Below are 25,997 nucleotides of genomic sequence, written 5' to 3'. Positions count from 1 at the left end.
TCATACTTTAATGCCATCATATTTCTTCATCCATAACACATTTAATTAAAATCAAACCAAACGAAAAAGATCAACACAACCTATAAACAAGGTTGGACACCCAATGAATGTTGGAGACCGAACAATTTCTCACTATCCCAGTATAGAACCGATCGGTAACGACTATCACACATAATTATGAACGAACGATCAATTTGAAGAACAAGGCTCAAACATGAGCCAAATACAATTTGAGGGTCAAACACTATAACACCCGAACACTTAGATCTTGGCCCGAATACTAAGAACTTAAACCGAACACTTAGTGTAAGACCGAGTGGTCTTCACTATCCACAAAACAGGACCGAATGGTCCATACTCGGTAAGGTTAAGGAAATGGCCGAACACTATTAAAGACCAAATCACCAAGGAAAGACCAAACACTAATACAAGTCCGAGCACTACCAAGACAAAGTACCCACTTAAAACCGAACACTCTGGACTTAGATAGAATACTCTCTTAGGACTGAACTTTAAAGCATGATCGAACGGTCACTTAACAGGTAAGGCCCATTAGAGGCCAAACACAGTTAAGACCGAACATCAATACCAGACCGAGTACTAGTGCAAGACCGTCCGGTCATTAACTGAAAATTCCACAGAAGCAAAACTCAGTTAACACCGAACACTAGAGGAAGACCACCCACACCTAATACCGAACGGTCATGAACTAGTAAGACTCCAAAGAGACTGAACCCAGTTAATGATCGAACACCTGAATATGGCCGAACGACCAATCAGCGCATGGCCGAACGGTCAACAGCGAACCCTCAGTTTTCTGCATAATTCTACAGAAACTTCTGCAGAATTATGAACACATCAAATTTTACCAAAACTAAACATTTTCCAAACTTCTAATCTTCCAAACACGAATCATATACACATTTACACCTATCCAAGAGTACCTAAATCTTTCTAACATCATCCTAAAAAATCTCTTATCATATTTCATCCCAATTCCTGCATAATCACAACTAAATGACCAAAAATTTATTTTCCTACTTTTGACACATTATAGGAGGACTTAAAGGTTCTAACAGGTCTAAATACACTTGCTCAGACTCTTCCCACTGACCAACCTCATTCTCGACCCCAAACTCTCATTTTCACATACTCACTTTCCTAAAACCAGAACAGACCAAACACTTATGCAGAGATTTCAACCAGTTCACAGGTTCCATTATTCATCAATTCAACACAATTCAATCAAACATTCAATTCATATACATGCAACCATCCAAATAGTAATTTCATACATAGAAAATCATAATTAAATTAACTAACTCCCCTTACCTTTAACAAAACCGAACAACTTCTACACATCCAGCAAATTTGTTTGAACCGTAAGAGAATCCTAAGAACACCTATGAACCACCGATTGGTGAAAGAGGACCAACCGTAGAACCACAATGAAATCAGAAAAGGAAGACAAAGAATATGGAACACATGCAAACAGGATGGTTCCTTGCATGTAGCAAAAACCAGAACTCACTAAAATCAGAGAACAAAACTTACCAGTTTTAAACACAATTGATCGGTTGAATAGGAATCTCTTGACGTCTAGATCGTCTAGGAAGCTTCTGATCACCGACTAGATGAATCTCTAGTGAGAAAATCTAGAGAGAAGGGGGAGAGAAATTAGGAAATAGTGATTATAGAGAGATAAATAGTTTTAAGATAATGATATGAGTGTTTAGAAATTTCTATTTATACTGTTGGTGTATTTCAATATTTAAAAGCTCAGTTCAATTATTTCAATACCTCTATCTACTCTATTATTCTATTTTCTGGATCTTTAAAATATTAATTTATTATATGATCATATTTTAATATTAAATTTAAAAATGACAACATTATTTTTTAATTTTAAATAAAAAATTTCTCTTAAAATTTGTGAATTGAAATAACTTTTTAATTTTATAGAACTAGATTAAAAATGACTCAAAAACAAAATCTATAATCAAATATTAATTTTATTTAATATGTATTAATTAATATATAATATATACTACTATTTAACTATTTTCCCATACATAATTTTTTTACAGTTTTATCTTTATTCATAACATTTTGATAACTTTTTCTATAATTATTACCATAATTTTTATTGTTATAAAAATATTATTATCATTTTTATAACTTTTTTTTTAATAAAAATAATTTTAGAGGTAAAAAAGTTAAAGACACAACATGTATATTTTCTACTTTTTTACAAAATAGAATTAGTAATTTTTGCAGGGGAGATCTTGACTATTGAATGACTAAAATACCTCACCCCCAGTCCTGCACCACAAGGCACCAGCAGGGTAGAATTGGAAAACACGGAACAACCTTTGCTAGATTTCCCAATATAAATATTAGCCACTGCAGATGTTCAAGCAGATTAGGGTTTCTGTTGCCGCCACACTCCCTCCTCCCTGAATGAGATGTCTCTGCTTTGATGCTTCCACAAAACCTAATCTCGTGGCTATTCCATTTGTTTCATCCTGCACCTCCATATTTTCTTAATAATAACAATAATAATTGGCGCATTTCTTTTTTCTCTCTCTTTCTCCCTCTTTCAGTGTCTCAATTGACACTGCTAAATTACTTGTTCCTTTTTTTCTTTTTCTTTTTCTTTTATACTTCAGGGCCATGCCTCGTTCTCTTCTGTTTCTCTGAACCAAAAGAGGCTGTGAAGATTGTTTTGGAGTGTGGACCCGATACGTCGGTCGCCGTCAAACATCGGTCGCCGGAGGCGAGGCAACGTTATCGCTTGTGTGATCTTGTTGCAGCCATCCGTGGTGGTGTTGTTTTTCGACTTCCGATCTGTCGTTGTGATAGATCTGAGCCTCCGTGATTCGCGCTCGAATATTTCCATAGTCGGCAATGTCTCAACGTAGTATTTGTCAGAGGTGTATGGAGTGAGAGAAGGGAAAAACGCCTTTCCCGATCTCATCGGTTATTTCTTTCCTCTCTCATTCCATACATCGTCCGACGAACGTATCGTTGATCGGTTCTGCATGGTTTTGGTTTCACTTTGTACCCTCCCTGGAAACCCTAATTTACTTTAATTTTTTGCTATTTGAATAGTGTGTGACATGTGGTCGATGCGTTTGCTGTATTTTAATTTCAGGTATTTTTTGATGCTGTGATGTTCTTAAACTTTTGTAACCTGATGTTTTTAAACTTGTTTCATGCAACATGCCTGCAGGATGGGCTTAAAGTGAAGTTCTGCTATTCGGTTATCTTCGAGCTGTCTAAGAAAACACGCTTGGTGTACATTTCACGGAATAACTAGTCACAATATTCTATATCAATGTTTATATTTCTGATTTTCTATGTAATGTTCATCAACGGTTTGTATAGGAGTTTGAACCGTGCTTGTTCCATTCATGTAACAATATATTTATAGTTAGATTGTAGTAGAATCCAATTCTTAAATTGTTGTGTAATTGTATGATTGGGGAAGTCATTTAAAGTTGTTACGATTGCATTTGAAGAAAGAAGATTAATTACTGTATGTGCAATTGTTTTAATAATTATAATTATAATTCTATACAATGTCCTTCAGCATTGTGCCCTTTAAATACTGGACGCAGTGTATTTCGTTGCAAGCTTATAAAATTTTGCATTTTGGCATGGATTTTGCGTTTATATTGCACTATTGACACAATTCCTAATAATCCAAATGCAAGCGTTGGAAAAAGGGTTGCCTGATGAATAACCCATTAATAAGAATTGTAGAACCAATCTCGTGTTGTTTCTATGATACAAGATGGAATGTAATTGTAGAACCAATGTTAGGGTTAAGTTAGTGTTCTCTAGATTTTGCTGTGTTTATCACATTAATTTCTGTGCAAGAGCGTAGCAAGCACCAAAATGGCTACAGCTGAGAGGCCACAGTTAGCAAGCTCTGCCGTGGCGGCTGAAGCTGCAGGACCGTCGGCAGCAGGTGTAGCATCATCGGCAGGTGTAGCATCATCAGCAGGCCGAGTTTCAGCCGGTTTAGAAGCGTCGCTGACTGGAGGAAGAGGTGGATCAACAACGTTTGCAACCTGAAGAGGAGGAAGTGGTGCCTGCGCTTGTGGCTGGTCCTGGGCTGGGATAGTTTTCAGTAGATCACCAGGTCTGGCCGGTAAGATAGCAAATTGATTGTTAATATCGCTACAGGGACTCCCTGCAAGTTATAAAAGGGTAGATGGAGTTCAAGCATATGCTTATATACGGATAACAAAATAGAAATGCTTAAGCTAGACTCGTAGTAACTGGCATTATTGTTTTGCTTAGGCATGGAGAGTGGAATGACTTACAGACGAATCTACTCGAAGTGCCAGGAAAGTCGGTGACTACTCCATCAACCATAGCAGTCTGGATGTAAGTAGCAATCTCGATATTAGGGTCTGACCAGTAGTCGAATGCCAGTGACGTGTATTCATTTTTAAGTGTACGGACGAATACTGTGAGGTTTGCATCTTTCAACTCCTTAACAACATTGGTCAATCGATACAAGTAAGAGGCATATACTTCGATAACAGAGGTTTTTGGAACATTCACTGCATCCGCATACTTTTTTATCTCTTCCGCTGTTTTTTTGGGCACGCTACCAATCTTTTCACTCAAAAACAGTACCCTTTTGTAAGACGGGTTATCTTTAAACTTAGATAGGACCGAGCTGTCATCTGATTGAACCAGGACTTGTTGCTTGTCGAAGGTGGCGTTTTTCAAGGCACTGCTAACAGCATCCACAATGTCAAGACCCTTTTTTGATGCAAGGTACGCCGCATTCTGTGAGGCAATTGGAGTTTGCAATAATAGAAAATTTTCAAATAGAAGGAAAACGATTGCAGTAACACATCCTTCTTAACATGTACCTTAATAACTGGTTTAAATTTTTGTGAGAAATCCAAAAGTAGTGATATTGCTTACCTGAATGTTTACCAAAACGCCAGGAACTGCCTTTGTCTTGGCTAACTCCAGAAAATCTTGGAGGGTGATCAATTTACCGCTGCTTTTGTTTGCAGGGTTTCTTTGGAAATCGCCGTTTTTAACAATATGAGCTGAAACAAGAAATTTGTACTGTAATTTCATTGTTGAAATCTCAAAGGTTGAATCTGAACTTGAATCCTTGAAGTTCTTTAGAAGTATTTACGTTTTAATTTCTGAATCTCACTCCAGGAAAGGTCAAAGGAGAATATTCCAGATTTTGGTTGAATATCTGGGACTTTGGAAGATCGAGACATAAATTTAGTCATTGCGTTGGTATCTGGGCCTAGGTCTGAGCTATTTGAGCAGAAGGCAATGCCATCTCTTGTCATTTGAACTGAACAATCTATAATGTCAGCACCGTCATCTATTGCTTGCTTATATGCAAGATCACTGCTGCCTGGATAAATTCCGCTTGCACCATTGTTGCTTATGACCAAAGTTGGTCCTACAAAATCAAATTTATAAGGTAAATTTGTCATCCACCTGTTTTCCGTGTCTTGTCCGTCTGGGGTATGATTGAGAACATTTTAAGATTGATAATATACCTTTTTTGGGCAAGGTATTGTTGTGTGAAAAGCAAACTGTAAAACAAAATATCTGTTAGAAAGTTGAAGAGGTGATCTTCAAGTTAGAAATAGATTGTGAATTTAAGTGGAAGGTTTGACATCTCACATATTGCATTTGATGCTGTTGATGGGAAATCGGTGACAACACCATCAACAGAATCTCCCTTGTCGAAAAATTGAAGGTACTCAGCGGTAGGATCATAGTTATAAGAATAGCTAGCAAAAAAATCATTAGCAAAACCAGAAGCATAGACTTCTAGTCCAGATTTATGGGCATCAGCCACAACTGTGGTGGGAAGTCCCAGATATTTGTCTGCTTTAATGGGCCATATGTAATCTTTTGGGACTATTATGCCTGATGCAAATGACTTGATTGTAGCAATATCCTTTATAATACTTTCATATGGCTTCTTGGTTGAAGGTTCGACATCCTTAGCGTTAAGAAGTTGAAAGACGACCTTGGTATTGTTAGATTTCTGACTGAGACTCTTCAAGAAGCCCATATCTGAAGCTGAAACAAATTCTATTCGATAGGAATCCAATAATTCCAAAACAATATCTTCCACCTTTACTCCCTTTTCTTGGTAGAATGCTGCATTCTGCAACAGAACACGCAATTAATATTATAATAATTTGGTAAACAGAAAGAACTAAGGAATGTGGCGTGGTGCTTGTAGAGTTTCAATTCTCAAAGAAGGTCCCGAATTCAGAGGGAGTAAAACCTGAACATTCAACCAAAACCTGGGGGGGTTTTTCGTGCTCAGCAGACTATCAAGGTTGAGAATTGGATCAAGACCATCGTAAGCACTGGGTCGTGAAAATATGGCCTGAATCACTGCAGATCACAGACCAAACCTTCAATTTCAAAGCTCAAACCTAACAGTAGTTTTTTATTGCTCCTATTTCAGCCTATAATCTATTAACTCACCTGATACATTCATGCCAATCTGTTCGGAATTGTAATCCACTGAAAAGTGTCCTTTCACGTCCTTCCCATTAATATTATAGGTACTTTCCTTAGGATCGAAGAACTCTATAGTTGTTCCATTGTCAAGTGTAGATCCCGTGATGCAAAAGGCCCCGCCATCTTTTGACAACTGAAGATTGCAAAATAAAATGCTGATGTCTCGTGCCAATGTAATGGCGTCTGGAGAGCCTTCAGGGAAGAGTCCTGAATAACCACCACGGGCTATTACAAGAGGCTCATTGCCTGCAACATCAACAAACAATCACATCAATGAGCCAGGGAAGCCATTTTTCAGAGAAACAAAAAGTCCTACGGATACCAACCACTTAATGTTGACCATTTCGGGGAAGCAACTTTTGGTGCAACTGCAGGTTTTTGTGCTACTATTCCATGAATCAAGAAGAAAATCAGAAACAAGCTTCTGAGCATTTTGTTCTTTTCCTGTTACAGTCCAAACTAAACCGAGTCAATGTCAAGTGAAACAATCAATCAATCAATCAATCCTTAAAACGTTCATTTGCCTTAAAATTCCTACGTTTGTGCTCATATAGTAATGGTTTCAAATTTCTCTTAATATTTTTTTGGATGTTACATGCCTACTGGAATAATCCCACTTCATTCTCGTATTATTCAACCTCATCGTCATTTTTTTCTTGTGTCAATCATAATAGCATAAAGGGTTCAGAAACAAATAAGTTGATCATAATTTTAGTTTCATCTCCTCAAACATGACAAAAGGAGAATAGAAAGAAACAAGCATGCATACCCAAAACTGATGTTCGAACCTCGATCTATTGAATGGATGAAACATGCATTCCCTGCGAGTTTTTCTCAGAAGAATCCTCGAGGGAATGTAATGGAAAACAGGAAAACGAATTGGTGAGTGAGATTGACTCACAAATATTATTTTTTTGATCTATTTCCACACATTTTCGCGCATAAATGGTTGGCCAGCCTTACATTGTTATTTTTGGAATGTTTGCTGTTTTTGTTGCTTTTCCAACTGTTACATCTAGGGTGGGCAAAAAATCTGTTTTACCCAATCTGGTCCACTTTTGCACTCTTTTGTTCTGTTTAGAATCATTTCATTAAATCTGTTTTTTTTATTTCTGATCTGTATTTTATAATTTTTCCAGATCAGATTTATGTTTTACTTATATAGATTTTAAAAGACTGAAAAATCTAAATTTGGAATCCAAAAAATAATAATCTGAAACTGGTTTAAACCCACCATAAACCATCTTTTTGGCATTTCGTTACTTTCAACTACACAAGAAAGGGTCGTTTAACAACAAAACTCTACTCAAAAAATAAATTAATTTACAAATTATAGTAATTTGGATTAAATCAATGATTTTGTTTTATTATCTGGACGCCTCAAAAGAGATATTTTGATCTCTGGTTTATGATATGAATTCAGTAAAGAATTGAGGTTTACATAATTCCATTGTAGTCTATACTATTATTTATTTAGTTAGGGCAAATATATTTCCTTCTTTATTAACCATAACCGAAAAGGTGTTTTAAAAGATGAAAATATATATTTAAATTATTTTTAAATGATTAAAAGGACAATTATTGCTTTAAATGAATTTTTTCTGTTAAGAAACATTTTTTTGCATGAATAACAGAATTAAAGTTATTTATAAGTAAGTACCTGAATAAAATAATGAGTTATAAAAAATAAACTCTGAAAATCCATAACAAAACATTTAAGTCATATAGTAAAACTGTTTTGGGGAAAATAATTAATTTTATGAAATGTTGTATTATTATACAGATTATACATAACATTATAAATACGTTTCTTCATGAAAATTGCATCCCTCCAAATATTTAATGCGCATGGAAGAGTAGGAGTCAAATTCATAGACATGTTTAAATTAATACATACATTCTATGATATTACATAAATTTGTCTAACATTTACTAAAATTATTAAAATAAAACCGTAAAATTGGCTCCAACTCATAAGTCAAATTAACTCGAGTTTAAAAAAGTATATACTATTTTTAAATATCCATCAAACTGAATACAACTCTCTCAATCCTAAACTAAATATATCTTGTTTATTACTTTTATTAACTACTTAAGTTGTAAGTTGACACTTAATTTTTTAACACTAATGTTTAATAATATTTGAATGGTTTTAATATTTAATTAATTAATTATATAAATTATTATTTTTATTTTTAATTGTGATTAATATATATTAAAATAGGTAACACTTTAATTTTATTACCAAAAACATATGAATCTCGTCCATCTATCTTACAAAATTTGTAATTGAATTAAAAAATATTATTCACCTCATCGTCCATCAGAATAGCATAAAGAGATAGGAAACAAAGAAGTTTATCATAATTTTATTTCATCTCCTCAAACATGAATAAAAATGAAAATAGAAAGAAAGGTTATTGAACATGGCACATGCATGCATGGAACAGGCCTTCCGTGCGACTTTTTCTGAGAATTTTTTCTATCTCTTTCTACATATTTTCGCTGGTTGCTTTTTCTATATGTTAAATCAAACTACGTTTCTTTAATGAATTATTTTGTTTTAAAACTTTAATACGTTTAAAACACCAACATTCCTTACATTGTCATTTTTTCAATCCAACTATCATTTATTGTTTAATTCTTATTTTAATCTGTTATATAGGATGACAAGAATACAGATAAATATTTTAAAACTTACTAATAACCATATATATATATATATATATATATATATATATATATATATATATATATATATATATATATATATATATATTCACAAATATTAAATTTTTTTTTTATAATTTTAAAATAAAGTTTAAATAAAATTATAAAAAAAATATATAATATAATTTAAATTAAATATGAATTATAATTTAATTGTAATTAAATTTAACCAAATAAAATATTATTTAATTTTAATTGATATTTTAAAATTATTAGTAAGGAGATTATCCTAAAAAGCCATGAAATCAATAATATATTTATCCTAGAGTGAGGAGATTATCCTAAAAAACCAACTCATCCAAAAATATATATTTATCCTGTAAGCTAGTGCGATAAGAAAAGAGAGAGACGGCGTTGAATGAAAAAATTTAAGTGAAAGCGAACAAAAAAATGAATCAATTTTAGTTTGAAAGAATTGATTCTCCTCCACCAATGCAATAGGATCGATTTATATTGATTCTCATCTATTTATATAAATAGTAGATCAGATAGTGATATGTATATACTTATATATTAGATTTATATTATGTTTAATAACAATAATAATTCACATTTTATTTTAATATAATTAACACTTATGTTTTTATTTAAATTATTGTTATAACAAAAAAATAATATTTCATATTTTTATCAATTAAAATATTTTTTTAACCTATCAAATCCATTACATCACTCACTATCTTTCATAAACTATCATTTTAAATCTCTTCATTTTCTCACCATCTTTCTCTTAATCTAAAAAACCTCACATTCACTTCATTTTCTCCTCAAATTCACTTCCCCAAATCCATATTCTAATCCACCAAACACAACCTTAGTTTTAAAATAATTCATATAAATTAACCTAACTCTAATCCAGAAAGAAAAGATAATTTATTTTTTCTTCCAAAAATAGTTCGACTTGCTGACATAATATTTTTTTTGGTAGATATTTTTTAAAAAGCTGAAATTCCGCAGAAACAACTCTACTTTTCTTTCTAGCTACTCCCATAAAAACCATCTGAATTTACCATGAATCTCACCATTCTCATGGATACTAAAGAATTCTCATATCCTAATCTTCCCCACACCAAAATGGATGTTAGTTAGAGGGTTAATTGCAAAAATCCCAATAACTTAGCCAGATAATTCAACAAATAACAAGTAAAAGAAAAATGGAAATAGGTGTAAAGTATTGAAGTTTGGATTCTCACCAAGAACAACTAAAAACAAACAATCAGAGCTGTAAAGTATTCAAGTTCAGACAACGGATTCAACTAAAAACAAACACAATAAGAGCATCAAAGGTAAACTTTACAAAGTTCATATCATCATCATCATCATCATGATCTTGGTATATTTTGCATTTACTTTTATTACTGATATGAAACACTCTCTTTCACCTTCAGATATAATTACTATTTCCCCAGAAGGGACTTGAACCACCAAACGCCTTTGGTGTCCTCAGGACCTTCTCTCTCAGGTGGAGGATTCGTGTGTGGAGTCTTGTGGAGTTTGCTCACATCATAGCCCTCATCCTTGGCTCTCTTAACAAGCTCCTTGTAAATTTCCTCATCCATTTCATTCTTCCTCGACAATATCTAGAAACCAAAATCACCTCAAATTACTATACCAAGTGACCAAATCATTAATAAACAACACATTCACAATACAAAAAACAATCAATTTTACACTTTCAGACTTCACAGTTAAAATCAATATATCCTTTTCAAAAGGTCTGTTTCCATCTGACAGATATCTATCTACACAACCTCTCTAGAGATTGAAGCTCCCATAAGTGCTATATGCACATTTCTGAAAATCAAAGCTCCCATAAGTGTTATATGCACATTTCTGAAAATCAAAGCTCCCAATCATATATTTGAGACCTTTATACTAAGAGTGTGTCCATACGTATTTAAAAAAATTGTTCTTTGGCTACAATTTTCAAGGTTTCAGATTTATCTGCAATTTCTAGTGATATGAAGGAACATACATGGTGATGATCCAAGCAGAATTAAAAGGGAAATAGGGTTCTTACCCAAAGATAATTCCTGCTAGGTTGGCCAATGAGAGCATACTGATAATCAGGATCGATGAACAAAACCCAGTAATCCCCAGTAACAGGAATGACGGGTAAGAAAGGAGGAACCCAAAACCTGACCTTCAATTTGGCCTCATCACTATCGGGATCTGCCTTATGAGCAGTGCCCTCGATGAAGCTTCTTTTCCCACCGCTCCAAGTTTCATTCAGAACTCTCACAGTGCCGTCATCGCCCAAAGTGTAGGTGGCTCTTGTGTTGACGCCGTCACTGGGCTGAAACCTCGACGGAAAACACGCAATCTCGTACCACCGTCCCATGTACCGCTTCAAGTCCAGACCTTTCACCACCTCCATCACTTTCGTCGTCATCCACAGCAATGTCAATGATGCTATTGGGTTACGCTTCACAAGAACAACAGAGTCAGAACAAAATACCACCAAAGACGGTTGTTTCAGTTTTGGTGTACAAGGTTTCAAGGTTAGCTTTGCTTCAACGTTCGATTTTGATCTTGCAAGTGTGATAGAGTTGTGACCGTGGATGAATTGTGATCGTACACCTGTACAGTGAATGTAATTCATTGATGTCATATTGCTACTACCCACAGAGTCAAGTAACTTATATCACTCTTTACAAGAGTTTTTTTTTTTTTATATTATTATTAGTATTATTATTAATATTATTAAATATGAATTAACACCTTATTGTCTTAACTGAAAAGCAGAGGATACAAATACCACTTCCACCTGACATGTGTACATCCTGAACATTTACTATCTTCCTTTAATCTCATATTTATTTAGACTTTTTTTTCTTTTAATAAATAAAAAATAATTTATTTAATGAAATAAGTGATTAAATAATTTCTTATTTTTGCAAAATTATATATATATATACACTAAAAATGGTATTATTTTTATATTTTTCAACTAATTACTCATCAAAATAACGAAATTATAAAAACTAGTAGTATTAAAAAACTTATGTGCTGCTTATTTTTTTAAGAGAATTATTTAATTACTTATTTTATTGAATAAATAAATAAATAAATTATTTTTTATTTATCACATAATAGAATTATCCAATTAAAAGATGATACACAAAAAAGTTATTGAATGATGTATTTTGATTGTAGAATAATATAAATTCTTAAAAAGTTATATATATATATATATATATATATATATATATATATATATATGTATATGTATGTATGTATAAATAATATAAATATAAAATTATATATTATTAAAATTCTCTATATATTTGGTTTTTCTAGTTATGAACAAAATTTTCAATCCAATTCCTTAATTTTTAGAAGTATAACTATATACTGAAATTCTATTAAAATGTCTCATTTTAAAAGTTTTAATAATCTAACTTTAGTGTGAATTGAAATTGAAGTTTTAGTTTTATAAATTATCAATATACATTGATTGGTTATCAATAGTATCAATTGGTGATCAATGCCACCAACACTTATAGAAATAGTATCAATTGGTTATAAATAGTATCAATTAGTGACTCAATAAAAAATTGCCATATTATTACTTATAGAAATAATATGTCTATTATATTTTATAATCAACTTGTAAGTATGGTTTTGATGATAAGTTACAAATTAGTAAATATAACTATAATTTTCTTATTGCGTGCGTCAGAGTATAATGCCTTCTTACATAATTCTTTGAAATATTCTTTTTCATACGTTACACTTAAAATATAAGAACTTATTTTGTTGTAAACGTTTTATTTATATATCATTCTCTAATTTGCACTAAGATTTATTTCTGCATTTAAGTGAAAGAGACAAGTTAGTGAAACTCCTCTCTATCAAGGCACATGCACTTCCCATATTAAGATAATAAAAACGAAAGTGTTCCCTATTACTATATTTTTTACTATATTTTTTACGAAAAATCAAATCCTTGAAAACAACAAATTCTATTAGTGATAAGTGAAATAAACAATGATATCTTCTGCTAAAAGTTATGTCTAATTCAGCAAATTTTATAATGGTTGCATAGCAGAGCCTGATACTTATGTTATTTTATTCGTGCTACATGTCACTGAACATTCATGCATACAGTAATGAAAAAACAAGAATATTCGTACAGGAACTTAAAAAAACATTCATACAGAGATTTTGTCTACATTATAGCATACCATAAAAATGCCACATTTTTATGATGAAACAAAAACGTAAACCAAGTTCCATTCTTATTCTTCCACGTACTCAAATCAAATTATATAACTGAATAGTTTATTTTATATAAACAGATCACTGCTGTACAAGTAGCACGTACTTTGTTCATTAGAGAAATAGGAAATTACATCATTGCGATATTACACACGATGAAATGACTCAAGGAAGGAATCAGAAGGAGTTATTTGCATGATCCATCTTGGTAAGCATCCAACTCTATAGGTCTTCATTCATCAACATAATCGCATTTAGATCCTGAATCAAAAGTAGTATTTCATGAAATGATGCAGTTTAACACAGTTATATTCCTTAAATCAGACCAAACTAGATTATGGAAACTGTTTAAGCCATATCATTGCAATAAAAAAACCATTCAGGACAGGATTAAAAGAACTTGATATTGCAAGAAGAAAGATTTGATCAAATACCTGTTCGTCTATTTCATTCAATATGTCATCCAAGGACTCCAAACTATTCTGCAGGAGTCCTTCACCGGACTTCATGCTCTGCAATACATACGCATCATTTGACTTCATTGAATAGAAATTCTCACCTTCACTACACACTGTGATTGATGGATTTACCCCATTCATTTGGCCAACCAAAGATGCATCAATTATGTTATTGTCAACTGTACTATTTTGTTCATAGCTGTGTCCCAAGGAACTAGTGCCTCCATTAGAAGAAATGACAGGATTTATGGAATTGAAGGTTTGACTTGTGTCTTTACTGCAACCTCCCTGGTTATGCTGGGTGTAACACGAAGCTAATAAGATATTCCCAAGTAAGCCTTCTTGATGCAGCATCTCACCTAGGACATCATCCTCCAAAGGAACACTTGAAGAAAAACCAACTGGACTGTTCCTACTGCAAAAATTGGATGAGGACAACTTAAAGTTATGCTGAAGTAGTTGATCATTATTGAAAACGTTACTGACAGCAGAAGTATTTGAAGGACAGGTAGATATCGGAGCTGCTTCCTGCCACCTTTTATTACTATAATCACCCCCCATTTTAGAATAACCAAAGGAGTTTGGATCAAAAGATTGTGTTTTCACAGCAGCAGCTCCAAAAGATGAATGATTTCTGAATGCTTCAGAATGATGTTTAAGTTGGGAAATTCCTTGAAAAAGTAAATGATTATTGGAGAGACCAGGAAGAGATATATTAGCTGCATTTCTAACAGTGGCTATATTTTCCGAGAAACTAGAGAAATCTTTAAGTGCAGCTGAGTGATCAAGTGGGTTAAACCTCCTAATACCAGCTGCTGAGTTGTTCGGCTTAAACAGGTTAGCCTCCATTGATGTTGGAATGCCTTGCAATAAGCTTGAGGTTTGATTTGCAGAAAACATAGACGAGTGCATGTTTCCATGTGTTTTTATGGAGCTGCTGTTAATGTTTCGAGACTGAGAAGCCTGAACAGTTGCAGATGAGTTCATTCCTCTCGTGTTCAAGCAGGATGGAGAGTTTAACACACTAAACCTTCCACCAGGTGCATATGCATATGAAGGTGATGTGGTGCTCAACATAGCTCCTGATTCAGATGAAGTGCGAAAGCAATCAACTGAACCCATACGGTGGTAAGGATTGGGCTTTTTGAGACCGAGTCTGAATTTCTGTGAAACAAAGAAGCACAATTACCACAACACATGATATAGAGCAGAGTTGTTAGTTCATTATGTGCACTGTTCATAAACTTTGATTGTTCATGTGATAAAGTGGAAATTTAAAGTTCATACCTGGAGATGGCTTGCTACGTTTTCTCTTGAAAGTCCATCAATATTCATCAAGTCAAGTATTTTCTTGGGAAAAGCCTCTGCATTAACAGTTGTAGAAACCTTACATTAGGAGCTATGAAATCCATATGACAAAGGAGCACACTAAGTTCCAAATTCTTTAGTCAAGAAAAACTAGAAAAGTAACATGTCTTTATCACACTCACTGTCAATTCCCAGCTGATTAATGGCAGCAAGAAATTTGTTGTGCAACTCAGTATCCCAAACTAAACGAGTTTTCTTCTGATTGGAGGGTTCATCGTTCTCTTTGTCATCTTCTTCTATTTCCTCAGCCTCACAGCGTTCTTTCCTTTTATGATCCACTTTTATATTCTGGTTAGCATTAGTTTTTGGTGCAAAGGCTTGACTACATTCCCCAGCAACAGTGCATGGTTCTTCCTCATTTGCAAACTTGCATGCCATACTGCAGTCTTTTTCCTCACTTGCAGTCTTATTCTTATCCTTGCTGTCAATCTTCCTCCGCACTACATGTTGCCATATGTTCTGTAACTCTTGAATTCGAACTGGTTTGGTTAAAAAGTCACAAGCACCATATATGACACCTTTCATCACCCGTTCTTTATCACCGTACCCTGACAGCACTAGATAACAACAAACACACAAAAACGCAAGAGTTTAAGTTCATAACACTACTCTGATATTGATTTTCTCTCAAACTTTGCTTTGTGAAAACACAAAATATACTGAAGTTGAATGAATGTAAAGACAAAAAGTTTTTTTGCTTACTGATAACGGGTAGGTCCGTCTCAAGTCCAACTTGCTGAAGCAGCTTAAACCCATCCATTTCTGGCATATTCACATCACTGATAACAAGGTCAAACTCGTTTCTGTTTTTCCTCAGCATTTCTAGAGCCTTCACTGATTGAGTAGTTGCAGTAACTGGAACAAACAAACAAACAAACATAAATCTGATGTGAGATAAATCAAAGCAGACTCAATTGTCAGGCGCTTAATCAGACTTATTATTATGACAGGATTCATAGATATAAAATTAATGCTGCAACGCAAGAAAACCAGTCTTGAAAAAAAAAAGAAACTGTTTTTGGAGAAAAAGAGAAAGAACATCCTGGTCTTGCAATTGTCAACCACAAGGTATCCATGTCTCATTAGTCCAAAACTTCACATGGAAAGAGAATAATATGTAAAAGAAATGCAAGAATTTACTACTAGTAGGATGATGAGACGCAAAAACCAATGCAGAATCGTGAATTAAAACAGAAAGATAACAAACCATTATACTGGCATTTGCGAAGCAGATTCTCCAACACTGTGAGATAAGTTCGGTCGTCATCAACCGCAAGTACACGCAAACCCACAGGAAAATGGTCTTCTTCCACCATCTTAATCAAAAACTAAATACCCAGATGAGGATAAAGCATTGTTAGGATAACAAACGAGTCACAGAGCAAAAAGCTCCAATCTTGACAACAGAAACCTTGTTTTCAGGGCCTCTTTGACGCAACAGACTAATAAAATATAACAAAGAAGAAAGAGGGAATTAAGAAAAGGGTTGAAGGGAGGGAAATGCAAACAAAACAATAGAAATAGGCAATGATAGTGATTACCAAGAACCAATGAAGGATTCGATTCAAACATTAAAAGAAATATATATACGAAACACAAATCTTTATTCTTTTAGAATTTCAGTGAAAGTGTCTTTCTATGTGTCTGCTGCCAATGGCATGCCTCTGTCACCTGCAGTTAACTTTTACTTCCAACACAACAAAATTAGTCTCTTAGTCTCTTTCTCTAATTATTATTATTATTAATACCATTATTATTTGTTAATTGTCACAGTCAATGTTGAATGTAAACACCATAATTAGGCTCCTTGTTACCTTTTTTATATTCAACGAGAGAAAACATATGTCTCTGTCTGTGTCCGGATTAATTGCATTATTATAGTATGAAACAAAACATACACGAGTGAGAATATATCTTACAAGAAATAAATATTTTAGTACGAAATTGTATAAACAAAATAATATATTCCTCTCTGTTAATTATTATACATAAAATCACCAACATATTGATTGATATGATATCTTCATGTGTAAAATATGTTCAGAAAAAATAACTAATTTTGGTAGTTAATTATATTAATTAAATCACATTCTTTTTCTCTCATTTATTTCCTATTACAGTTTTATACGACTATTTTTATTATCACAACTATGTCCCTTATTGCATTACATTTATTACTAGTATTATTATCTATTTTATTTACATCTGTTTCTTCTTTTAACCTTCATACATGCCGAAAATGACGCCTTATGCTATACTCAACATTTCTTATTTTCTTTTCCAGTTATAAATTTAATATATATGTATAATGTACTGAAATTATTATTAATTGTGAAAAAACAATGCTTATCATTATTATAATAGTTTGTCATGATCATGTCAATAATACTAATTTTGTTATTTTATTATCATTCTCTTTGTCGTCTAAAAATGGAATTGTTGTCTTTATGTCGTTAGCTTTTTGGACCAAGAAAACCTAATTAGTCTTTGTCTTTAATCATAATTATATATGTTAATAGCTGCGCTGAATCCAACATGGCCTCTTTCGAGTTCTTTCTATATTCAACAAAACCTTCTACAAGATTGATGATTCATTTTCCAAACTTCTCATTTTAATATAACAAAAGTCTATACTCTACCACGCCCACCTATCATTCGTTCATAATGCTCATTATTAATCATTTTATCATAAATAATTGATTCTCTATAATAAATATTGATGTATTTAATTTTTAAATTATAATTTCAGTATGCAAATTTAATTATGTTAATTTTATTTAAAATTTATTACGCTGTTAAGATAATTGAGTAATTACTGATTGTGTTTAATTTTAGTAATTGTCACGTATATATTAAAACAAAAAATAATGATAATAAATGTTAACCTTTAAGGTGTAATGATAATTACTAAAATACCCGTAATTTATTAAAATCCAGTTTTTCTTATCAAGAATGTAAAATGAATAGATTAGAAGATGGATGAGAATATGATTAGCATTATGGATTAGTTCTTGATATCATATTAGATTCTGATTTAGTCATCACTTACAGAAACGTTGAAAAAATGAATTCCACAAGACACACATCACAAATATAAATATCTATAGTATTTTCTTTTATCACAATTTTGATTAAATATTTTTTCTCTTTTATAATTATATTCAAATGGTATGTTATTCATTTCAGTGAATCAAACCAATTTTAGGTCTCAAATTTAATTATTTTTATCTTTTAATATTTTTATTTATTGTGATTTTTTTATATGAAAATGTTGAATCATAATTTTAAGTAAATTTCAATCGTTTGACTAATTTAATATTTATAAATTTATTTATATTTCTAAGTGTTTTTTTTAATTTTTAAATTAGAGGAAGAATGTTATATGTGATTTGAGTATTGATATAAGTTTTAATCCAAAACTTTGAGACATTAAGTTTATGGTTATTGTTTATGGTTATTTTATATATATATATATATATATATATATATATATATATATATAATACTTAATTTTGTCATTTCTACTAAATGTGAAATTTAAACTCATTTGGAGTATTTTCAACAATCATCACACAAGAGTGAATCTCTTTCATAATATATTTCTCTTCAACTTTATGATGATTTCTACTTAAATAATTGTTGTTGGGTTATATTGTTGTTGTCACAAGAGTTTAAACTGACCACTCTCTAGAACTTTGATACCATTGATATTTTTTTTTGTTTTTAAGATTAATACTTTCCATCTTATTATACTCTTAATCATACAATTTTTTTATTTATTTCATTCAATGGTTATTAGATCACTCTTAATGCATACATACATTTTATCTTTTTTACTTCTTTTTAATATTTATATTTATTATCTATTTTTATCCTGTATAACACTGTTTTTTGTGATTTTTTATATAATTATATGTATATTGTTATAAATCTTAATTATCATCAAAATATCAAATATTTATATTTAAATTCAATCTATTATTAGTTTAATCATTTTTCTCCATATCATTTTGTTCAAATGGTGTATTATAAAATTTATTAGTATATCAAAAATATATTTTCATTAGAATTTAGAAAAAGGAAGTAAATAAACATTTGAAATATTTTTAAAGGGATATTTTGTTATAACTTTTTAAAAGTATTTTTTAACTTTATCAATTTTGTTACATTAATGCTTCTAAAATTAATAAATTTTATGTGTAGTTGTCTAATATTTTATTTAATACTCTAATTTTAAATTTATATCATTATAATTTCTTTTCAAATATTTAACTTAAAAAAAAAACAAAAAGTGCGTAATTTATTTATTGTGACTTTTAGTTATTTGTAAAAAATAATTAATAAATATTAAAATAGTAAGAAAATAAATAGGACACATGTTCCTGTTGGGTCTATCAAGGAGGGGGTTCAACTGGGAGACACAAATACCAATGTCAACTGAGTTCAATCATATAAGGGATTAACACTACTATTTACCCAAAACCTTAAGGCAACAAGTTAATGGGTGTTTCCTCTTTATATAGTGTTCTACTTTCTCATTTTTATCCAAGGTAATACTTAGACTCACACTTGAATTCCCAACAATCTCTCCCTCAAGTGTGAGTCCTTTCCACCTAGGTACACTCTCCCTCCAGCGGAAGCATTCCCAACCAACCACAACCACGAGTAGCTCTTTCCAACTGCATCTTAACAGGACTCACGTACCTGAATAGCCTTTGCTAGGAATACTTTCGGTATAGGAATCATTATACTCGCCTGAGCCGGTCACCAAGACAAACCATCGGCTCTAATACCACTGTTGGGTCTATCAAGGAGAGAGTTTAACTAGGAAGACACAAACACCAATGTCAACTGAGCCTAACCATATAAGAGATTGACTCCACTCTTTACCCAAAACCTTAAGACAATGGGTTAATGGGTATATAGTGCTCTACTTTCTCAATTTCTATCAAATGTAGGACTTAGACTCACATTTGAATTCCCAACAATTTATATATACTTGTTTTGAAAATGAGGATAAATTCTATATCAATTGAAATTGAGGATATTGATGAATGTTTACATTGGATCATGGTGAACTAATGAACTCGTCTTTTGTCTTTTGCGTCCTCATTTTGCATCTATATTGGTTAACTAATTTCTTTTTCATACAAATTATATTTTAAATGCTAATAAATAGTATAATATAATAAATAGTATAATAGTATTTTATTTAAAATTAATAATTTATTATTAAAATATGAATCTTAAATTTTGGTAAAATTTATTTAATTTGAATAAATTAAAAATTAAGAATACAAAATTAAAATATCTCATTTGAATTATATAAAGATAAGAAAGATGTCACTCCAATATATTTTATCTTTCTCTTTCAAAATCGGAATACTGAGTCTATCCTAACACCTCTCACTACGTTTCGAATTGTAGTTGAAGCATCCACGTGGGTCTTGTGGTCCACCTATCTTTTCCTGTCAAAAACAATTGAAAGACTAAATCTTCTAATTGATACAAGACAAATTTCTTATTTCTAATTAAATAATTTCCTTTATTGTATCCGACATTGTAGGACTAAGGTATCATCTATTAGCTATAGTTGCCAATTTGGGTATATTTTTATTAAAAATCACTAAATTAAATATAAAGCCATGATACAAATATTTTTTAATTTAATATAACCTTTAAATTAAACTAAATTAACTTTTTTTTTAGCTTTTGTTGCTATAAGATTGTTGTAAAATTATATAACTATATAGTTAGAAGTTATAGTAATGAATTTGTTATAATATTTAGATAAATATAATCTCTAAGCATATTTAATTTGATTCTTGAGTTTTAATATAAATCAAATCCATATCTAAAAGTTCCAAAAGAAAAAGTTGAGGACTTGGTCAATTAAAGCATTTTCATAGTCTTAGACTCGTAGTTGTACCATACTATCGTATTGTGGTACATCAATTTTTTTTTCAACCTGTTAGACCATGAAAGGTGGCAATGCCACACTGTTACCTGTTATGAATTTATTTTGAAGTAAAGAAAGAAATATAAAACAAATAATATGAACTTATGCAAAGAACGTGATTGAGTGGGAAAAGATATTTTTAATTACGATCAATTTTAAGAGTTGCAATTTAAAATAGTTTAAATATTTTTTTTAATAATTTGAAGTGTTTTTTAAAAATAAAACTGTAACAAAATTTCATATTTTAATTCAACAATATTTTAGATATATAATGATTGATATTAAAATCACTTAGCTTAAACTTACTGTATTTCACGATTCAAAATAGATAATACCATACTCAAAATAAGCGTAGTTATCAATCTTTTATTATTTTATTGTATAAGAATTGAAATTTAAAATAATTTAAATGTTATTTTTTTTTATTTGAAGTGCCTTTTAAAATTAAAATTGTAATAAAATTTCATATTTCAAAATAAATAATATTTAAAATATATAATAATTGATCTTAATAATGTGATTGAATAAATTTTCAGTATTTCATGTTGATATCGTACTAAACAAGCGTAGTAATCCTTTAGGTCGGGCAAATGAAAGAGCATATTGGTCGGATGAGTGGTGCATGCATAAGATATTGTTTGTACATGAAAGTTTGTTAGAGGTAAAGAAATAAGAAGGAAGAGATGAAATATTTTGCATTAAAAAAGAAAGAAGGAAGAAAGAAGAAAGGAGAAGAATGGAACAAAAGAAGGTGGGGAATGACGTATCAGAGTGTGATTGGTGGAGAAGGAGATTAGGAAGAAGACAATCCAAAACCCACTTCCTTTCTTTCTCATTATCATCATGTTGCCTCTCACTCTATAAATTAGACATTGCATCACCAAATTCCAAATGCTGGGGAGCACTAACATTATTTCCACCTTTTTCTCATACAAAACATCATCCATTAACTATGTCGGATCTCCATCCTTCCAACCTCTAAAGATTCACCTCTAAATTCTCCTATTATGCTATATTAACATCATACAAATAAATAATTACTACTTATTAAAGTTATTCAACTCTAAAATTATTATTATTATATAATTTTTGGACCACTTATTTTTTAAATTAAATACATTGAGATTTTTATATTAAAGATAAATTAGAAGATAATAAAATGATTAGACTTTATCTTTTGTATGTTATTGTACTCTATGACATGACCACCATTCATCACGAGGAGGAGCGATTGACCTAGCTTACTTCAACCCCCAAAATTGTATACAATGAAGACGAAGGTCATCTAACAACATATGAATAGAGGGTAATTATCAATCAATGTAATCGGCTGAAATTTGATTGTGAGTAGAACTCAACTAATCTTAGACTCATCTCAAAAACTATAATTATAAATAGAGGTCAAAAGTAAAAGGTAGAAGAGAATATTTATTGTGAATTTAAACTCTACTTTGATCCCGTCCAGACTATTTACTGACTTAAGCATTGAAGTACCTTTAACAGGTACTTCGAATGGTTGACGAAGGAGAGTTTGAACCAAAGATGAATACAACTACCTGAACGGTTAAGGAGTGAAATTGTGAATGTGTGTTTTGTTGAGTTGTTCGACCCTACATCCGAAACACTTATCAATTTAATACATTCATAAAAAAGAATGTACAAGATATCATAGTTATATTTTAAATATTTTAGAGGTGAGTAAGTATAAATTCATAATTTGAGTATACCTTGTGGTTAAATAGAGAATCAATTTTTTTTATGTTCAAACTTATTTTTATTTTTATTAGGATGAAAACTGTTTTTTAATAAGCTTTAAACATTACTATATATTACTTGGTGTGGATCATGAACTTTAATATGGTCCGTCACAATTGACATTAAACTCAGATTATAGTAGCTAAGTTTATATTCATTATTTAAACTATATTGAAAAGATTAATAGTATTATTTTATTTAAGCTCCCACGAATAGGTTTTTAGGTAAGTATGGAAATGATAATTGCATTAAAGTATTGTTTATACTAAACATTTATATTGCAAAGTTATAATGAATCCCAAATTTTGGTTAAAGGAAAAATGAAGGTCAAGCTTGGTAAAAAAAAAAAGTATATTATTATTGATAGTTCTTCAAAAAAGAAAAAACAACTATGTTGGAAGGGATTAAGAATCCCTTAAAGACAAATAATGTCAACCTTATCTTGTACCATCAAGACTGATTCATTCCACCATCTATTCATTTTAGTGGTTTTGGGCAAATAAAGAGAGTCCTTTAAACATAGTTGATAATGTATATATCTACAACCTCTGACGTGAGATCCTTATCACATACTTTCTTATTTGCAAACATAATTAAAAGGGTAAGGATGAAGTTGTAACTTATTTTCAATAATATTATTGAAATAAGTTAAAATTTAATGTAATTTTTATTGTAATAATTAATTGTTTTAAAAACATTTTCTATTCTTATTTTACTTTTAAAAGGATTTAAAATATTATAAATACATAATTATGAGCACACACAAAAAATGTTTGTAAAAACAATAAATTATTACAAAAAAAATTACATTAAATTTTAACTTATTTCAATAATATATAATAGAAAATTTCTCGTTTTTGTACACATTTTCTATTTTAAAAATTAATTCTTTTTACCTTTTTTAATATCAATGTTTTTAGTTTTAGTTTAAAAAAAACCTTATTTTGTATTATTTTATTTATTAAAAAAATCTTATAAAAGAATAATATATGCACACCTTATACTGTAATTCCTTTTTCTAATTTAAACATCTTAAAGGAAGTAAAATTATTTAGAAGAGTTAAGGTTTGAGATTTTATCAGTAAAATTGGTACTTTTTTTTATTTTTACAATCATACTTCTGTTGTTGTTGAAAAGAATTGAGCATATAACAATTATTTAACTTTTTATTGGAAACAAACAAAGAACTACTATATAACATATGTATGGTTCAAGTTTTATGGGGAAAGAATGACAAGATCATCTCCGGTTTGTCTCAAAAAAGAGTGAATAAAGAAAAGAGATTTTGCTAGGTTACTTATAGCTATCATCTATTCCAATTTCTTGAGAAAAGTCAAATAACATTGAGAAAACGACTATTTTACTCCTAATATTGATAAAAGATTCCATTATACACTATGGATGAACTTGTGTCAAACCCTTTTAATTAACTTCTTCCATGAATATACCAATAATATTTACATTTAGTAAGAATGTATTTTCAAAAGTAGAAAAAAAAGTAACAATAATTTATTAGTAAGAATAAATTAACAAAAATTAACTTTAGTAGTAAATCATAATGATAATAAATTTTTTTATTTCTTTAGTAAAAGCATGTTAGAATTTAGTTAACATCTGGTAAATCATGATTTGAACAAAAGTTGCAAGAAATTTGCTTTCATATGAAACTTTCTTAAGGAGAATCTCTTTTGATAAGGAAAAAGGCTTTCTTTTATAATATAACCTGAGGAACATGTCATAATAGTTAATACTGATTTTCTAAATAATCTTATAATACTTAATAGTTATAATATTCATCTACATGTATCATTATTTATTATTCATACTTCAATAATAAATTATCATAGAGACTATTTTTAAAACAAATGAAAATCAGATTCAATAATTGAAAAACTAAAACTGACAAACTCTGAATATTTTAGTCTTATTGGTTTTGAACAAAAACCCTGAATAATAAGGAGACAAGACAAACTTCTTTGGGGGCAGTTTCCTCCTGTCTCATAAAAAAACTTTCTATTTTAACTTTTTTTTTTAATTTTACAATTTAGAAGTTATTTAACATTTAAAATCCAAAATTTATATAATTTAAAAGTAAAAAACGACTTCTAAAAATTAAAGAGAGGAAAAAATAATAATTTTTGAATTGTACAATCTGAAAATTATTTAATTTTCAGATTGTCCTGTAAGTAATTTTTTGCTTTCAATATTATATAATTTGAAAGTCTTCTTTTAAGGAGAAAAATAGCTTCTGGATGATAATTCAAAAGTTATTTTTATTTTCCGAATAACAGTCTAAAATGAACAAAATGAGATTTCTTTTATGTAGGAGTGCATGAAGAAATATATGAAGGTGATGAAGAATTAGCCTTCTCAGAGCTAGTATTAGTTCCTTTTGTGTTTTGTTCTAGCTTAACAGAAAAAAAAAAAGTCTTTACCAATATTTGAAACAGACAAAATATTAAAAAAGTACTTAAAATTAATATATAATTTAAAAATATTTGAGGTAAAAATAAAGGTATTGTGAATATGCATAATTAATTAGAAATAATTATGATTTAACTTTTGAGAATAAGTTAAAAAATATTAAAACATTTAATCACTTTAAAGAGGATAAACTCCACTTTAATGTATAAGGATGGGTGACTTCAGTGTCAATGATTTAATACCAAATTCTCTCCAGCAATATGCATTTTTTAATAAGCCAAAGTACAACTGATTGACTATGTCGTATTATGAATTTCATAATAAACGTGCTACATTTGAGACTGACAAACACTAGCTGTCAAGTACTTTGATAAACAATCGACAAACAGAGTACTTAAAATAGGTAGGAAATGTATGTACCTTATATTTAAACATGTTTTTTAAACTACTAATGTACCAAGAAAAACAGAACACGCATTACATGTTCTATGGCTTCAAATTCCACGGTACATAAAAAATATTACTGGTTTCAAAACCTTACGACA

General features: G+C 30.5%; 3 protein-coding genes across 3 annotated transcripts; all 3 read right to left on the bottom strand.

Annotated features, from left to right (window-relative positions):
* Positions 1-2,427: 2,427 nt before the first annotated feature.
* Positions 2,428-7,180, bottom strand: LOC108329483 (glycerophosphodiester phosphodiesterase GDPDL7). Its single transcript, XM_052876341.1, has 10 exons — positions 7,141-7,180; positions 6,895-6,981; positions 6,502-6,783; positions 6,296-6,408; positions 5,680-6,172; positions 5,553-5,588; positions 5,171-5,452; positions 4,948-5,078; positions 4,332-4,806; positions 2,428-4,198 (listed from the first exon to the last, which is right to left on the bottom strand). Exons 1-10 carry the CDS (start codon positions 7,178-7,180, stop codon positions 3,867-3,869), a joined length of 2,271 nt encoding a protein of 756 aa, XP_052732301.1. The 3' UTR covers positions 2,428-3,866.
* Positions 7,181-10,428: 3,248 nt separating this feature from the next.
* Positions 10,429-11,881, bottom strand: LOC108333477 (temperature-induced lipocalin-1). Its single transcript, XM_017568938.2, has 2 exons — positions 11,288-11,881; positions 10,429-10,847 (listed from the first exon to the last, which is right to left on the bottom strand). Exons 1-2 carry the CDS (start codon positions 11,876-11,878, stop codon positions 10,665-10,667), a joined length of 774 nt encoding a protein of 257 aa, XP_017424427.1. The 5' UTR covers positions 11,879-11,881; the 3' UTR covers positions 10,429-10,664.
* Positions 11,882-13,580: 1,699 nt separating this feature from the next.
* On the bottom strand, positions 13,581-16,767 carry LOC108329489 (two-component response regulator ARR12). The gene is made up of 7 exons (XM_052868917.1): positions 16,522-16,767; positions 16,017-16,169; positions 15,437-15,871; positions 15,234-15,310; positions 14,079-15,110; positions 13,923-14,000; positions 13,581-13,749 (listed from the first exon to the last, which is right to left on the bottom strand). The coding sequence occupies exons 1-7, from the start codon at positions 16,628-16,630 to the stop codon at positions 13,711-13,713; spliced, it is 1,923 nt and encodes a 640-aa protein (XP_052724877.1). The 5' UTR covers positions 16,631-16,767; the 3' UTR covers positions 13,581-13,710.
* Between the last annotated feature and the right edge of the window lie 9,230 nt (positions 16,768-25,997).

Source organism: Vigna angularis, chromosome 1 (assembly GCF_016808095.1).
Source record: "Vigna angularis cultivar LongXiaoDou No.4 chromosome 1, ASM1680809v1, whole genome shotgun sequence".
Classification (NCBI taxonomy): Eukaryota; Viridiplantae; Streptophyta; class Magnoliopsida; order Fabales; family Fabaceae; genus Vigna; species Vigna angularis.
The sequence above is the reverse complement of the archived record's forward strand: the minus strand, read 5'-3'. Positions and strand labels throughout refer to the sequence as shown.

Coding starts and splice junctions, on each gene's coding strand:
- LOC108329489 (XM_052868917.1), bottom strand. CDS start 16,630: ATGGTGGAAGAAGACCATTTTCCTGTGGGTTTGCGTGTACTTGCGGTT. Junction 15,311..15,436: donor TAATCAGCTGGGAATTGACA/GTGAGTGTGATA, acceptor CTGTTAATGCAG/AGGCTTTTCCCAAGAAAATA. Junction 13,750..13,922: donor TGAATGAAATAGACGAACAG/GTATTTGATCAA, acceptor CTTTTGATTCAG/GATCTAAATGCGATTATGTT.
- LOC108329483 (XM_052876341.1), bottom strand. CDS start 7,180: ATGAGGTTGAATAATACGAGAATGAAGTGGGATTATTCCA. Junction 6,982..7,140: donor AATGAAGTGGGATTATTCCA/GTAGGCATGTAA, acceptor GGACTGTAACAG/GAAAAGAACAAAATGCTCAG. Junction 5,079..5,170: donor TGAGATTCAGAAATTAAAAC/GTAAATACTTCT, acceptor TTCTTGTTTCAG/CTCATATTGTTAAAAACGGC.
- LOC108333477 (XM_017568938.2), bottom strand. CDS start 11,878: ATGACATCAATGAATTACATTCACTGTACAGGTGTACGATCACAATTC. Junction 10,848..11,287: donor CTAGCAGGAATTATCTTTGG/GTAAGAACCCTA, acceptor TTTGGTTTCTAG/ATATTGTCGAGGAAGAATGA.